This window comes from Lissotriton helveticus, chromosome 4_1 (genome assembly GCF_964261635.1).
Source record: "Lissotriton helveticus chromosome 4_1, aLisHel1.1, whole genome shotgun sequence".
NCBI lineage: Eukaryota > Metazoa > Chordata > Amphibia > Caudata > Salamandridae > Lissotriton > Lissotriton helveticus.
The window spans coordinates 1,052,194,960-1,052,212,567 of NC_136063.1; the positions used below are offsets into that span (position 1 = coordinate 1,052,194,960).

General features: G+C 48.2%; 1 protein-coding gene across 2 annotated transcripts in view; it reads left to right on the forward strand.

Annotated features, from left to right (window-relative positions):
• The window catches only part of CMBL (carboxymethylenebutenolidase homolog), a 716,939-nt gene that overhangs the window by 397,815 nt on the left and 301,516 nt on the right, over positions 1 to 17,608 (forward strand). For both annotated transcript variants that reach the window (XM_078687646.1, XM_078687647.1), the window contains one exon: positions 8,592 to 8,734. In XM_078687646.1, coding sequence (XP_078543772.1) covers positions 8,592 to 8,734 — 143 coding nt within the window. The remainder of the gene's footprint in view (positions 1 to 8,591; positions 8,735 to 17,608) is intronic.

Consider the following 17,608-nt stretch of genomic DNA (forward strand, 5'->3'; position numbering starts at 1 on the left):
GGCCAGGGGGCATGCTGGGAGTTGTGATACAGGCCCCCCACCCCCAAACAACCCTCCAAGTGAAGATGGCTACCTACCTGTAAGTTTGTTTGTTAACAGTGCAATGGCTGACACTTGCTCCTGGGTGGGGGAGGCCTCCATGCTGCAGGAGTGTGGGCCAGGGGGCATGCTGGGAGTTGTGATACAGGCCCCCACCCCCAAACAACCCTCCAAGTGAAGATGGCTACCTACCTGTAAGTTTGTTTGTTAACAGTGCAATGGATGACACTTGCTCCTGGGTGGGGGAGGCCTCTATGCTGCAGGAGTTTGGGCCAGGGGGCATGCTGGGAGTTGTGATACAGGCCCCCCACCCCCAAACAACCCTCCAAGTGAAGATGGCTACCTACCTGTAAGTTTGTTTGTTAACAGTGCAATGGCTGACACTTGCTCCTGGACAGGCCTCCTGAGCAAGACGGCTAGCTACCTGTTGGGTGAGGGTGGACAGTGTAATAGTGTTTAGGTTTTGCAAGGGAGTACTTCTCAGTGTGTTATTTGGCATTTGTTTGTACTTACCAGCCTCCGCTCCCCCGGCTACTCCTGTGAGACTCTCAGGCAGCAGTATGGCAAGCACCTTCTCCTCCCATGGTGTGAATGTTTTCGGTGGGATGGGAGGGCCACTGCCAGTCACGTTCGCCAGCGTCCAGTTCGTACTCCTCCTCTCCTCGACAACCCTCTTGAGGTCATGCCACCGCTTCATGATCTCCTTCCTGGATCTTGGGGTGGTCCCTACTGCATTCACCCTTTGGACTATCCTTTCCCACATTTGTGTCCTCGTGGCTAATGGTGTCTGTTGGATCTGGCTACCAAACAGTTGTGGCTCTACTGTCACAATCTCATTGACCATAACTGTCAACTCACTGTCGGTGAACTTGGGAATTTTTTGAGTTGTCATTGTGTGTGGTGGTTGAGGTGTTTGTCGGTGCAGGGGTGTGGGTGCAGGGGTATGGTGTGGAGGTGTGAGATGTGTTGTGTGCTGGGGGATTATTTGTGCTGGTGTAAAGGTGGTGGTGATGGTGGTGGTGGTGGATGTGTGTGTGTGCTGTGCTCTTTTGCTTCTCCTGTTAGTTGTGGGGTATGGCCTTCTAATCTGGAGTGTTACAAAGGCTTGTGGTTAGTGAAGTGGCTGGCTTTATACTCAGCTGTGTGGGTGTGTCAAAGTGGATTTTGGGTGTCAGGTGTGTTGTGGGATTTTTCCAGGGTATTTTCGTATGTTTGTACTTTCATTTTTATTTATTTATGTGTGTTATTTATTTTAGGGGGATGGCTGATTTTATTAGTGCACTGTTTAGCATCACTGCGGTGTTTTGGCATCGTCCGCCATGATTTTCATGTCCCGTCCGCTGCGGTGTCTATGCTGCAGCTCTTCCGCTATTTTTCCCATTCACTCCTGTGTGCCACTGCGGCGGTCGGTGACGGCGGTTCCGACCGCGACACCCTCGGGGATATCCTAATTTCCTGTGCGGTGTGTCCGCTGTCCTTGCGGCGGGTTGTTGCTTTTCCGCAGCTTTTCCGACCGCCGCTTTCGATTTTTGGCCATCACCGCCCACGTCGGACGGCTTTGCTTGGCCCACTACCGCCGCGGTCGGTCTTTCGTGGCGGTTGATCCTAATGTGGCCGCCGGCGTATCCGCGGTGCAGGTGGGCGGTTGGTTTCCGCCTCCATGGCGGTCGGGGTGGTTTTCCACACGCTATCCTAATGACCCCCATAGTCTTTAAAACAAGTATTAAGAGGCGCATCCATATGTGGACTCATAATACCAACAAAGTTCTTTTTGCAAAACGCAAGCATGCATGGGCAGTAATTAACTCTTACCAGCTGGCTTCTCTTGCGTCATACCTGCCCTGCCCATACCCCCTGTACTTAAAATTGCGGTTTATGGCACTTAGATTGGGGGAGTGCCATTTTTTGAAACATTTAGCTCTTTGGCGTCGCACATCAGATGAGCTACAGTGCAGGGGTTGCGGGGACCTGTTGGAGTCAATGGAGCATGTTGTATGCCTCTGCCCTGCATTGCTTGCTCAGCGCAGACTAAAATTGAGGACAGAGTGGAACAGATTGGGAGTCCGGTTTTTTAGGCAGGCAATTATTGCAGCATTGAACCCAGAGTTCACTGCTTTAAATATAAGCGTCATAATCTTTATTCACCATGCATATCGCAAATTTAACCAGCAACTTGCAGGCTCGGTAACAATCTCGAGGGAGTGCACAGGTGTCTCTGTATAAAACCCGTGTTCTCTGCCCTTGCAACACTATAGAATGTGATCGCGATGACTTGATACTGACCATAGACAACTGATAGCTGCTTCACTGAACAAGACGGAAGTCCTCATCCTGGGATCATTACCCTCCGCCTGGGACGACTCCTGGTGGCCCCCCGCCCAGCGCACCCAAACCCACAGACCACGCACGCAACCTGGGCTTCATCCTGGACTCCTCCCTCTCCATGACCAGACAAGTCAACGCCGTCTCCTCGTCGTGCTTCAACATCCTACGCAAGATCTTCCGATGGATCCCCACCGAGACCAGGAAGACGGTCACCCAGGCCCTCGTCACCAGCCGTCTGGACTACGGCAACGCCCTCTACGCCGGAACCACCGCCAAACTCCAGAAGAGACTCCAGCGGATCCAGAACACCTCAGCGCGACTCATCCTGGACATCCCCCGCCGCAGCCACATCTCCGGACACCTGAGAGACCTACACTGGCTGCCGGTCAACAAGAGAATCACCTTCCGGCTCCTCACCCACGCACACAAAGCCCTACACAACCAAGGCCCAGGATACCTCAACAGCCGCCTCAACTTCTACGCTCCCAAACGCCAGCTTCGATCGACCAGCCACGCCCTCTCCGCCGTTCCCCGCATCCGAAGAGCCACCACAGGAGGAAGGTCCTTCTCCTACCTGGCCGCCAAGACCTGGAACTCCCTTCCGACCCACCTCCGCCTGACCCTGGACCACCTCGCCTTCAGGAAGCAGCTCAAGACCTGGCTGTTCGAGCAATAGCGGACCCCCTCCCCCCAGCGCCTTGAGACCCTCCGGGTGAGTAGTGCGCTATATAAATTCTCTGATTGATTGATTGATTGATTTTTATCTTTTGGGTCCCTATGCAACTCACTGTCTTACTTGTAATGTTTAGCAGCACCATTCAGTTTCTTTTTATATTATTGATTGATTTTCATGATATTTTGCTGCTTTGTTGTTTTTTAAAATACGCAGTCCTATCATATGTTGGTCATTTTAAACTCTTAGTTTTGTATACGTATGGTATGTATGTTCCGCTTTTATGATTATATTTTTTAATCAAATAAAGTTGTACTCTGAGAGGCCTCAGGTATCTCCTGCTTGCGACCCACCGCTTTGCCCCATTCTGTCGCCAAGTTTGATAAAATGAGGGTGCTTTGAAATAGGGTGGGAAGGGGGGAATTGTCCAGACCTTAAGTGGCTGTTCATTGGAGTTCCCATCTGTGTCCTCACATTCTTGTCCACTCTGTGAGTTGGTCAAGATAGAGCTGCTGACAAGAGGGAGAAGTGACCCTTCCTCACAGGAAGCAGGGTATTCCCGGCAAGCCAACCCTCCTAATGGAAAACACACAGATGTTTCCCTACCCACTGCCAATAAACTTTCTCCTTTGATGCACACTAAATGAAGGGACAGGATGCACCAGCGCCTATCAGTGTTGACTGAGGACAGGTAGGAACATATTCCACTTCTGGGAACATGTCTGCAGCTGCAGGCAGTGAATTTAGGAACCAAAAGCTGAGATGGGTAGAGTAAAATACCAGATGGCTGCTGTAGTTTCCCCTGGATGTTAGTATCTGCGGCTTCCCCATTGTGACTGGAGGTGGCGTTGTGACCCAAGTGGTGTCTTAGGTTTAGTGTGCTCATCCTGCTGTGGCTTCTGTCATAGCTGCACATCTCACAGGGTTTCATGTGGTGTATAATGGGGAGTCATTCATCATGACTAGTGACTTTCCTTGCAAACAGCCTTTACCACGCAGCCTGCATCACAGGATGCCTTTCCTATGCAGCCTTCACCACGCATGGGTAGTATATTTAAGGTAAGTGTGTGTGTGTTACAAATAACTGTAAGGCTAAATTCATGGTTTTGGGATTGGTAGTAGTAAAGGGAGGCTATGGTAATTTCAGGGTTTAGCCGTGGAAAGTGGTAAAAGGTGGAAAGAGTAATTTTATGGTTTAGGGGTGGGTAGTGGTAAAGAGTGGTATGGGTAGTTTTAGGCTTTAGGAGTGGGTAGTGTTAAAGGGAGGTTCAAGTAATGCTAAAATTTGGGGATAGAAAAAAATATTATAGGTTTAGGGGTGGGTAGTGATGAAGGGGGTAAGGGTAATTATAGGGTTTATCGGTGGGTATCGGTAAAGGAAGTTTAGGAGTAAATTAAAAAAGGGGGAAGTTGGGGGTTTCTACTAAAAAAGAAAACAATGCATTGTTAATTTAATATTAAATTAATGTGTATATATATATATATATATATATATATATATATATATATATATATATATTCAACGTAACAGTTACCTGCTAAGAAAGGGCCCACCGCAGGTTTGTATAAGCCAACACTTCTTTATTGGTAGGAAGCACTGGCAGAGTCACTCGCAATGTCCACAAAAATAAGATGTTCGGCCCGCCGCGTTTCGTTTTGATCACTTCCTCAAGGGCTCTGAACTTGCAGTCAAAGGCTCGGCAAATTTACAGCGTCAATTGTCCTTTACAGCACCCCGCCTTTGTAGGCGTGGCCATCACTATGGCCTTCTGGTAGCTATAGTACCGCTTGAACTCCAGTGAGCTCCCGCTCCTTCGGCTATTATAATGCTTCAATATTAAGTCCCAGTGGAGTGTGGCACAATGTCCTGTGGCCCCGGAACTGCCTCTATTCGTCCAACACAAGCACCTGTTCCTTCAATAGCTCTGCCGTTACGACAGAACTCAAGGGGTGCCATGACAGCACCGGGGCTCCTTTCCGCGGCTCAGGCAGGCCGCACATATCCAACGTAACAGTTACCTGCTAAGAAAGGGCCCATCGCAGGTTTGTATAAGCCAACACTTCTTTATTGGTAGGAAGCACTTGCAGAGTCACTTGCAATGTCCACAAAAATAGGATGTTCGGCCCGACGCGTTTCGTTTTGATCACTTCCTCAAGGGCTCTGAACTTGCAGTCAAAGGCTCAGCAAATTTACAGCGTCAGTTGTTCTTTACAGCACCCCGCGTTTGAGGCGTGGCCATCACTATGGCCTTCTGGTAGCTGTAGTACCGCTTGAACTCCAGTGAGCTGCCGCTCCTTCGGCTAATACAATGCTTCAATATTAACTCCCAGTGGAGTGTGGCACAATGTCCTGAGGCCCCGCAACTGCCTCTATTCCTCCAACACAAGCACCTGTTCCTTCAATAGCTCTGCCGTTACGACAGAACTCAAGGGGTGCCATGACAGCACTGGGGCTCCTTTCCGCGGCTCAGGCAGGCCGCACATAACCAAACGTTACGGCAGAGCTATTGAATATGAAAGGAGGATGGTGTGGTAGAGGAACCCCTGGTTACTCTTCTTCAGAGACTACACTGGAATACCACGGTTAAAATACATAATGACCCGACGGTGAGAGCATACACTGATTAATTTCAACTTAGGGTGTCTGCCAGGGATGCAGACACTTAAAGTGTCTGCAGGATGGGCATCCTGTGCCCATTTGTGTTCCTTGTCAACATAAATGGTCTGGAGATATATTTGCTGCAAAAGAAACTAGATTATCAGAGAATGGGCATTTTATTCCCACGCATCTTTATGCAGATAATGCTGTCCCTCTATCAAGTATAACACATCAAAGAGGGGGATCAGGGGCGATAAAGGTGCAGTACACAAGCCCCAAAATATGAACTGTAAATAGTAAGGTGTGCTGTTCCTAAGGGAAGAAAAAGGAAACTGGGGTGGAATAGTTCCTATAAGGATCAAGGGCCCTCCCACACCCCGAATGGTGTCATGCTTCATCATAGGGCAGCTCCTCGTTGGGCTGGCGTTGCAATGCCCAATGGATCCCGCTGTGGGGCTCTTTGCCGGAGGTCTTTTATCCTGTATCCCTGGCTGTAGATGAAGTGTGTGTGTGTGTGTATGGCATGTGGTGTATATACAAATGTGAGCAGTGTGTGAAAAAGGTGTGAGTTTAAAAATAACTATGGGAACCAGCTGGACTAACTTTAATTAACAGGTTCCATGTCATGATTCAAAACCTAGCTGCTTGTACGCAGAGATTCTAATAATCTCATTAAGCAATAAGTGAGGAAAGTGGTCGACATGTTTCCTGCCCTACGTTTTCTTAAAGATTGTGGCATTTCATCAGTACCGAGACAATTTATTAACTACTCATAAGAGGGTGGTTCACATCTAGGTGAACAAATAGGAAACCATGTCCTCACCAAATACACCAACAGCTTCCAGAGTCCTCCCAGTTCAGAGCCCTAGGTAAAACAAAGGGAAGAACAAGGGAAAGCAAAGGGGAGAAAAAGGGAAGGAATGGGTAGATGGTGAACAACACATGTTTGTTAGGATATCAACGTGGAGACAATTAGCATCTGCTTCTTTAAGAAGTACCTAAATTCTTAAACAGACGAAAAGTGTATGAGTCATAATTTCAGTATATTACAAAGGTGAAGTAATAACAAAGCATTGCATGCGTCTTGCCAATAGTCTGCAATGCTTTTGCGGAGTTCATGTCCTCTTTGGACCTGAAAGTAAATTACAGGAAATACTAAATGATGGTCTGTATTCCAAAAACAACCAGATACAAAACCTTTTATGTGCAAGGAAATCTTGTTGTTAAAGTATCACATTTTTGCTATCTGGGGATTATCTTTAACATTTAATTAAACTTAAGCAAAATTGGACCCTCTTCTAACTTTAATGGTGCAGCGAACAAATAGAGCAGTCAGAGTACTCTTCCGCTTTACGGCCAATCTTGGCCAAAAGCCTGTTAGGGAAGTGATGACCCTGTATAAAGCTAAAATCCTCTCAATTGCTACCTATGGAGCTGTAGTATGGGGCTACAGTAACTGCTCCAGACTTCAGGTTGTGGAGAACAGCTTCCCTAGGAGGCTCCTGATGGTTCCCCATGTTCCTCAAGCTCTTTTGCCATTCTCATGTGGGTTTGAAATATATAGAAGACTGTATGAACCTGACGCCCTGTTATTGAAGGTCACAATATGGATGACACCGGAACTAGAAGTTTCAAAACATACCTATTGGACTGCCTGACTTTGTATTATGTATTATGTCGAAAAAATGTCCTGGCTGGGATATGTTAGATGCACTTTTGATTTATTGGGCCTTATTGAGTTCTTTGATGGCCAAGCTCCTATCCCGCCCTTAATTAAAGCCCAAATTAAGGCAGGATATTCCGAAAAGGTGTTGTCTAAACGCTGGCAATTACCCACTCAACAGTAATTCCCTAGTATTTTTAATGATGCTTCCTTTAGTAAGAAGACACAATTGTATTCGTTTTTATTATCTTGAATTCACAGCATAGCTTTTATCTGACTAGGTTTCGCTTGGGCACCGTACATTTTTGGGTGACATTTCCAACTCAAGGTTGATGAATGAAAAACCTTCCTCCATGGCCTTGTGATAATATTTCAAAGCAATCTACATTGCACTTTTTACTTTTCTGTGCTTTTTATAAAACCCTGAGAACATTTTTCTTACTTCCCCTCTTGAGATTACATAGCCCTTGCTCATATCAGGAAGACTTTACTTTTCCTTTTTCCTTTAATCCTCTGAAATCTATTACGCCGTAGTTAACTTTAAAAGAGGGGCTCTTTCTGTTAGGAAGCGCTACGGTTTAGTGCCCGTTCCTTGAACATTGAGGAAATCGTGGTCTTAGAGGTGTAATATTTGAATTATGTATGAAATTTCGCTGATAACATCTTGTACTAATGCACTTTAATTCAATTGTTTCTTCCTTTTTATAAAACCTTAACCTCAATCTATTATTGCCCCTTCTGAGATTGAATAACTTGCTGTTAACACGAAAACAGTATCCGGTTTTTATACTGTTCCGAGTCCCTTAAAATGTGTTAAGGTATTGTGAGCACTAAGAAGAGGTTCACTCTCTTCTAGGATAAGATATTTGTTTTAAATGTTTACTTATAACATTGTTATTCCTTTGCTGTAGCCCTTCATATGTGTTCCCACCTCCCCATCCTTCCAGAATCCCTGTTATGTTCTGATGCATTATTTCCTAGCCAAGCAGAGTTCCATACTTTTCAGTTGGAGGTCTGGTCAGCTGGCGAGGTGTCCGCTTTATCTGCTCTCTGTTAATAAAGATTCTACTTACCAAGAGAAGTTCCAGCGTTGTTCCTCAACTTACATCAATATTCTTACCTATTGTTTATGGGATGATGATAAAATTGCTGATTCACAGATGTACTTTCTTATGTATGATGCATGCAACTTTGCTGTGTGCTGTTAGGGTTTTTGTAAATCGATTAAAGTTTTATGACTGATTGATCTATACTTGTAGTATTCCTCTCTTATTTTACTGTGTTTATTGCAGAGAAGCAAATGCTACTTTAAGGTATCTAAAGGAGCACTACAATGCAAAGAGGTTTGCTGTAATTGGGTTCTGCTGGGGTGGAACCGTCACACATCACCTGATGCTGACACACCCTGAAATAAAGGCAGGAGTGTCTCTCTATGGTAAGCCTGAAGGATTTATGCATTTACTCCTCTCTTGCATACCTTATGTGGCTCAAGGGGGTTTTCGACTGAATTATGCAAATGTGGCATGGCAATGTCTTGAGTAAACATTTGACACGAGGGGTTATGTAGCGTAAAGAAAGTCAAACTGCATGCTGTAGGAACAATGGCTAGAGAAGAAAATGTCTCTTTAGTGAAACATTTTCTGTGTGAACTAGGCTCAGTGGCTGAAAATTGTGTGAAACTGCATTATGAAATGTACACTATTTCACATCTGCAAAGTTTGCAAATTTCCTGAATATTGTCAGCGTAATTAAAACATTTCTCCGGCATTGTATCAGTTCACTTTATTAAACACTTTTAATTGAATGTTTGGTCAGATAATGAAAATGTGGATTGTACAGATGAAATTACAATTACATCCTAGCCTTTTCCCATTCACAGGTTTGCGGGTACTTGTCACCTGGCTGCAGGGTTGGAAACCTCTTTAAAAAGTTTTTTTTTTGTATTTATAATTTTTTCCATAGAACACAAACTTACAGCTTGACATCCACATAGCATTTTGCAGTACAATATGAGTTGTCGCCTTATGCATACCCCTTGTTTTTTGGTTTTTTTAAAAATTGTTTTTATTGCAGAGTTATTGACAAAACACCGGGGTAAATCAACCATCATCACCACCTCAATACAAGGTACCATACATTCTCAGGGTTGTACACAGCCCATCAGCCCACATCCCGGAGGCTGGGCGGCGCAACATCAAATTCCAACAAAAGGTCTCCTAGTGTGTTACAGAGGGGTTTCTGGCCAACAATACAATGAAGCATCTGCTTTTTTGTTTCCCCTCATCAACTCCCCCCCTCCCCCCAGACACCCCCTGGAGGAGTCGTTCCTGCCATGTGGGCAACACATGGACCCACTGGATCTGTGGAGCAGGTCCCCGCTAGTGCACTCCCATGTCGACTCTCCATGTTCCCTTCTGTCGCTAGCCGTATTCCTATCCCTACCAGGGTGGTCAAAGAACTCCCCTACTCCCCCCCACCCCCTAACTGCTGCTGATGTGGGTTGTGACTGTGGGTTTCGGACAGAATGGCGCGCCATCAATAGAAATTATGACTTCACGCCTCTGGTCTCATGGAACCTCAGTCTCCGAAAGTCTCTCCTCCTCATCTCCCGTCAAATAATCACACAATGCCTGCACAATCATCTCCCAAGCCCTAGCCATCTCCAGGCTCCTCTCGTTACCCGTTCTGGTGGCCTGCCGCATTCTCAGTACACTCTCGCACCTCGACCATTTCAACAACTCATTCGTCCACCTCCTTACAGAAGGGCCCTCCTTAGTCTTCCAGAGCCATGTAATCTCCCTCTGGGCCAGCATGAGCCCCAGATCCATGAACTTGCTTGTGATTTTCGTTTTCGCTGTGTGAGGAAACCAAAGTAATAGGCACGCCGCCATGTCAAACTCCACTTCCCTATCCGTGACCTCGTTCAGAAGTGCACCCACCTCAGGCCAGTATGTACCCAGCCTTGGGCAGTCCCACAACATATGATCCAGTTCAGCCTCCGGTGCCGAGCACCTCGGGCATGCCTCATCTTGCACCTGAAAGTGCCAGCGGAGCTTCCCTGGGGTCAGATAAGCTCTATGCAAAAGGAAAAAATGCACCTGCTGGAACCTGGCATTCCTACTACCCTTCCACGTCCGTGCCAAAATGTGGCCCGAATCCGCATCCGGAATAGGTTTGCCTACACTTTCCTCCCATGCAGCTTTCATCGCAGTGAGCGGTTCTAGCCCTGCGTTCATCATCCGTGATTGGAGACAGGTTACCGCTTTGATCGTACCCGCAGCCATCACCACGTACTGACATGCCATGTTCGTGTCCGGCTCCGTCAGTCCTACCTTCCAGTGTTTTTGTATTGCCGCAGAGATCGCCGCATGCAGGAGATAACCCCCATCCGGGAGGCCGAATCGCTCTTGCAGCACCCCAAATGGGGCTAATAATCCCTCCACATACAGATCACCTATTACTTGTAGGCCCAGCTCCTCCCATTCCGACAGCGGAGACCAGTTTCCTCCGTGCGGCAGCGCCGTCAGCATCCCAAGAGGGATCTCCGGGGCATAAGGGCGCGCAGCTCGTGTTCGCTTCAGGCTCCTGTTCCAGCACAACCGGAGGGTTTTTTCCTCTAGGGTGAGCTCGCTTAATGCCAGTCTCTGTTGCATAACTATATAGGAGAGGACGTGCCTCTGGAGACCCGTCCCACGAATCTGGTCAGGGCCCCTAAATTCCCTTGCGACATTCTGTGTCAGAACCTGGAGCTGGGCCGCTAGGTAATACAGTTCGAAGTCCGGCACCGCCATCCCTCCCTCGAGTTTGGGTCTAGTCATATTGTGCAACGCCACCCTGCGTCTGCCAGGCCCCCAGAGGAACTCAATAACCATCGACCTCAAGTCTCTAAAGATCCGTTGTGGGATCCAGATAGGCAAAGTTCAGAAGTAATACAGCAGTCGAGGGAGAGCTACCATTTTTAACAATGCCACTCTACCCTGCACCGATAAAGGGAGGGAGGCCCAGAAGGACATGCAGCCACGCAATCCCCTGATACAGCGACCTATATTGCCCTCTAGGAGGCTCGCCGCGTCATGATAGATCCTGACTCCTAGGTACGTAAAGCATCTGTCTTCCCAGACCACGTCTACTGCAAGTGGAAGACACTGGATATCCGTTCGCAGCGAGAAAACACATGTCTTAGTCCAGTTCACCTTAAGTCCTGACAATCCGCTGAAGGAGGAGAGCATCCCCATGGCCCCTCTGAAAGCCACCTCCGTGTCCTCCAAATACAGCAACAGGTCGTCTGCATACAACGAGATGTAGTGAGTACTCCCTTTATATCTAATTCCGTTAAAGGAAGCCCCCGTCCTGGCTTGTGCCGCCAGTGGTTCCATCGCGAGAGCGAACAGAAGGGGAGAGAGCGAGCATCCCTGCCTAGTCCCCCTACGTACCGGGTAAGCGGGTGATATGAGTGACCCCAATCGCACCCTAGCGGTGGCAGAGGAATAGAGAACTTTCGTCCAACTTCCAAAGCCTCCACCTATTCCGAACTTCTCTAACACCCCATCTAGGTAGCACCATTCAAGGCTGTCAAAAGCCTTCTCAATATCCACCGATAATACAGCCGACGTATGATCCGAGCTTAAGGCGTCTTGCAGTATGCGGATCAGCCGGCGGGTGTTAATGGCCGTGTTTCTGGTAGGAATGAACCCTGCCTGGTCTTCGTGTACCAGCGTGGTCATGTGAGGTAGCAGTCTAGTGGCCAGAATACGGCTCAAGATCTTGTAGTCCACCGTCAGCATAGAGAGGGGTCTGTTTGACGTCACCTCCAATGCATCCCTACAGTGTTTCAACAGCGGCACCACCAGTGCCTCCTTCATGGAGTTGGGGAGGTGCCCCAGGGTTACCGCTTCAGAGTACACTGTCAGTAGCCTGGGCGCTAATATATCAACGTACTTCGCATAGAACTCAATTGGCAGGCCATCCACCCCCGGTGTCTTGTTTTTGGCCATCTGCTCAATAGCCCCTCGAATCTCCATTAAGGTGATCGGTCCGCCCAAGGCCTTCGCCGTTTCCTCATCTAGCACCGGGACCCGCACCGTGTGTAAATAGTTGCCTATTTCGGAGGGTTCCGCTTCCAACTGAGTATCATAGAGGCTCGTATAATACGACTGAAAGCGCTGCAATATTGCTGTTGGAGAGTGGACCACCTCCCCCTTGTCGGTTCTGATACACATAATCGGGCCACTCCTAGGTTCCGGGTTAGCAAGTTTTGCAAGCAGTGTGCCCACCTTATCCCTTTCCGCATGCACCTTAGTGAGGTATAGCTTATAGTCAGAGCATCGCAATCTCTCCGTTTCTCTCGCCACCACCTCCTTCGCTTCCAGCAGTCGATCCTGCAGGTCCGGTCTCTCAGGCCTGCACCGTTCAATCTCTCTCAGCACACATTCCGCCTTCTCCAGATCCGCCAAGACAGTTGTCCTTACATTCGAGAAGCTGCCCATACAGACACCCCTCACCACCACTTTCATCGCGTCCCATTCTACCGATCTCGTGGCGGCCGATCCCTCGTTCTCATTGAAATAAAGCGCTATACCCTGGTTGACCCTGTCACCAAACACCAAGTCCTCTAGAGTATCAGGCCGTAGCCTCCATGTCGGGACCGCAGACCTCGTCCCCTGCCATCTTACCGCCATCAGCAAGGGATTGTGGTCCGAGATGGTCCTAGCAAGGTATTCAGTGTGCGTCACCATGGCTGCCAGGAGGCCGCTACACAGGATGGAATCTATTCTGACATGTAGAGCGTGCATTGCCGAGTAGAAGGAGTAGTCCCTAACATTAGGATGTTGTGTCCTCCATACATCCAGCAGGCCCCACCGCTCCTGCCAATCCTTCCTATGCGCTGCCAGTTTAAGCACCGGGGAGTCGGCCAATGGCGGGTGTGATCTATCCCACGCTACATCGGTGATTGAATTAAAGTCCCCTCCCAGTATAATGGGACCCGCCAGGAAGTGGGCCAGCGAGCCCGTGAGAGTATCAAAATATCGGGCCTGATCAACATTGGGGGCATAAACACTACATAAGACCACCTCACGGCCATAAAGCCTCCCCTCCACCGCCACAAACCGACCCCCAGGGTCCACCAACTGACTCGTGACCTGGAATGGTATCCCCGCCCTGACCCATATCAGTACCCCCCTTGCAAACGCTGAATAAGAGGTACCAAACACATGGCCACGCCATCTCTTCTGCAATGCATCACACTCTAGTTTGGTTAAATGAGTTTCCTGCAACAGAGCAATTTGAACGCCCCTCCTCACCAGATAGGCGTGCACCTTGTATCTCTTTGACATAGTCCTGAGTCCACGAACATTCCATGTGAGGCACTTCAAATCAGGTAACGACCCCATCGCCGCCATCCCCCCCCCACCTCAACAGTGTTATGCATACCCCTTGTTTACATTGCAATTCATATGTTTCAAATATTTTTCACAAGGACATCAATAACACCTGTCCATATATGATGCATTGATAGCCTATAGGATCATAATACGTAAAAGGGGAGAAAAGTCTAAAATAATAGAATAAGAGTCCATCACAAAAGTCCAGTATCGATCAGTAGCAGGGCGTGCTTCCCTATATCTTCAAAGAGTCACGCAGAGGAAGCACCACCTGGCCTATAAAGACCTGTTGAGGTTCCAGAGAGATCCACTTGTACCATACAATTTTTATGAACCACTAACGGGAGGTAAGTCCGCGTCCCCAATCCCCCCTTGGAAGAGGAAGATCTGAAGCGGTCCCCAGATATCCCTAGGTCTCGAGGCCATCAGCTGTGTCTCAGCATATACAGACATTTGCTCCTGACAATATAAATCGTCCATGAGCCACTCCTTAAACTTTGGAGCCCGTACCCTACCCCACCGGCATGCCATCCTAAGCTTGGCCAGCAGTAGAGCAATATCAATAAATTTATTGTGCTGTTTGGGTATTCGTGCAGTGTAACCCAGTAACGCTAATAGGGGATCCCTCTCCAGTGTGTTACTTATCATTTTGCCAAGGGCCTCATGCACCTGTGTCCAGAATTCCCCCACCGCCGGACATTCCCACGCCAAGTGAAAAAGTCCTACCCCAGACCTTCCACACCTTTCACACCTATCGTTATCTGATAGCTGGAATTTGTACTTTTTAGCGGGCGTGTAATATAAGAGCTGCAAACATTTATAATGTATCACCTTTAATCGACAGCTTGCAGAAATGCGTTTGGTTTGTGTACAGCAATACGACCATTGGTCGTCTGTCACTTCCGGTCCCAGCTCCTCACTCCAATACGTGTGGGCCAGTCCATCAACATCCTTCTGCTGCGCACGTATGCTACGATATATATCCTATACCAGATGCTTCCCATCCAGAGAAGTAATCATGAAATGTAGCGGGATAAAATTCTCCGGTTCTCTGGGTAAGTCAGGAAGGACTGCCCTCATCCCCTGCCTTAGTCGCACCTATAAAAATACATCCAGTGGCGTAGGCTGAACTCCTTGGAACAGATGCTCCAGGGATCGGAACATGCCTTCGTGGAACGAGTCCCCCCAGACAGTGACATGAAGCCGCGCACACAGATTTTTAAAACCCTTTTCCTGCAATAGCACCTTGGCTGGGTGATATGATAGCGGAAGCTGTGAGGAGTACAATAAAGGTGATTCGAGGAGATCTGCCATTCGCCTCCATGCATCCATTGTGCTAGTAACCGTTGTGGGCGGTTCCCCGCGAGCACGAGCAGGTCCATGAATGAGACCACTCAGTGGTATAGGATTTGCCAGCCAATCTTCAGTAGCTACTTGTGGCATATATTGTGTGGACCATATCCAATGGTACGCATAACAGGCTTGCGCGCTAACGTAGTAAACCTCGAAGTCTGGGGTATCATAGCCTCCTTGGTCATATGGCTTCGTGAGAATAGACTATTTGAGTCTTGAATGTGTGCCTCCCCAGAGTAAACAAATCAATTCAGCAAGTAGGGTTTTTTAAAAAAAACGCCTGGGGTGATATGGGATATTAAGAAACAGATAAAGGAATTGGGGAAGTACGATCATTTTTATAAGGGAAGCCCTGCCTGCAAATGATAAAGGTAGAGAGATCCAGTGCGTGACATTGCTGGCCAATTGTGTGATAGCTGTCCCATAATTCAGTCTTATCGTTTCCTCCTTGTCTCTGGAAACCTGTATGCTTAGGTATCGAAGGTCAGAGCCGCTTCACTCAAGAGGGAAATCTAGCTGAAACTCAGTAACCGCAGGTGTGAGAGGAAATAGTTGCGATTTCCCCCAATTGATATTAACACCAGATAGCCTGCCAAAAACAAGAAATTCCCTCAATAGAGGGTTGAGATTTTGTTGAGGGTCCCTAATATATAGTGTAACGTCCTCAGCATATCATGATTTTAGGATCTGACGCTGAAAACATCGAAACGCTTTGTCTCGGTGTATCTGGCGCAGCCTAGACGCCAACGGCTTAATCGCTATTGCAAATAGTAGTGGGGATAGCGGGCACCCCTGCCGAGTACCCCGCAATATAGTAAAAGCAGGTACAAATGTCCATTTATCAAAACCCTAGCAGAGGGTTGATGGTATAGCAATTGTATCCGAAAGATAAATAATCTAGGGAAACCCATTCTCTGTAGTACGCCGAATAGATAATCCCACTCCACTGAGTTGAATGCCTTGGTGGCATCTAAAAAGGCAGCAACAAGAGGGAATTCTGGCGCCACAGTCTGCATCAGGACAAACAAAGTGCGCAAGTTGTGGGTGGTAGCCTGTCACGTTACTCCGTGGACGTGGCGGGGCAAAATGCGATGTTGCCCTCCAGGGTCCTGATCCGGCGGTCTCTCGAGGGCGTCTTCGGTCTCCGGCGTCTCGCAACACGGCTCGGGTCCTGCGCTTCGGCTTCTGGATCCGCAACAGCTGATGCTTCCTGCTTCCCCTTACTCATTGGCTGCTGGCGTTTTGACTCGTGTCATCACTCGAGGCCCCACCTCCAAAGCTGGATGGAAAACTGGTTCCTGCTCCCAGTTAAAGGGCCAGTAACACGGAGGCCACTCGAGGTCAGTTCCGGGGCTTTCAGCTTCAGAGGGCTGGGAAGACAAAAAAGGGGGTGCAAGGGGGAAGACACAGGAAGAGGTCTGTTAAGACCCTCTGACTTCTGACATAGCCCTACAAAACCGGACTGATCCGGAAGGATGAGCTTGTCCATCAAAAGAGTCAGGCGAGTGGCCAGTACCTTGGCTAGAATTTTTGTATCACAATTTATAAGTGACAACGGCCTGTAGGAATCGCAGGCTCTAGGGGATTTACCTGGCTTAAAAAGGGACGTTATCACCACTTCCCTCATCGAGGGGGGAAGTATCCCGACTTCCAGGGACTCCTCAAAAACCTTCTTAAGGACTGGTGCCATGATATCAATGTAGCTTTTATAAAACTCAGCGAGCAAGCCATCCAGGCCTGGCGCCTTCCCGTTGTTCAAAGCCATAATGGCTTCCCTAATCTCATCAATCTCAAATGGAGCACTAAGGAACTCCCTGTGGACATCACTGAACCAGCCCAACGCCACATCCCCCATAAATGCACCTATATCCACCGTCCCTTGACGCTGCGTGGTGTATAGAGTGGCATAATGTGAGGTGAATGTTTTGAGGATGTCAAGGGTATCCTGGCAGACCGTCCCCTCAGGCTTCTCTATTTCTAGGATATGAGTGGTAAACCACGGGCATCGTGTTATCTCAGCCAGAGACTTTCCTGGTCGCTCCCCCTCACAATACCTGCAAGCCACCTAGTAGCGGCCTCTGAATTTCACCTCCCTGGTAGCAGCCTCTTCGTATTCAGATAATTTCTCCCTAAAAACTTTCAGTACATGACCCGTTTCACCATTTACCATTCGATCTTCCAGCCTCTTCAAGTTCTGTTCCAGATTCTGAAGTGTCCGTTGTATGTCTCACAACACTCTGAAACTTTTGGAGATACAATACCCCCTAATCGTGGCCTTAAATGCCTCCCAGATAACCTCCACGCTATCTACTGAGCTTTCATTGCGGAGAAAAAGTCCCTAATTTCCTCCCCAAGTTCGGACTGAACAATTGTGTCTAGCAAAGCATTCGGCTGCAGTCGCCAAGTTGGCCTGGGCTTATCATAACCTGGCGGACTGATCGTGATTCTTACGGGGCCATGGTCTGAGCAAGTTCTGGCAAGATGTGTGGCATTGCGTATGCTAGTCACTAACCCCCTAGAAATCAAGCAGTAATCGTGCCTGGCCCATGTCCCGGTGCAAGATGTGAAATGAG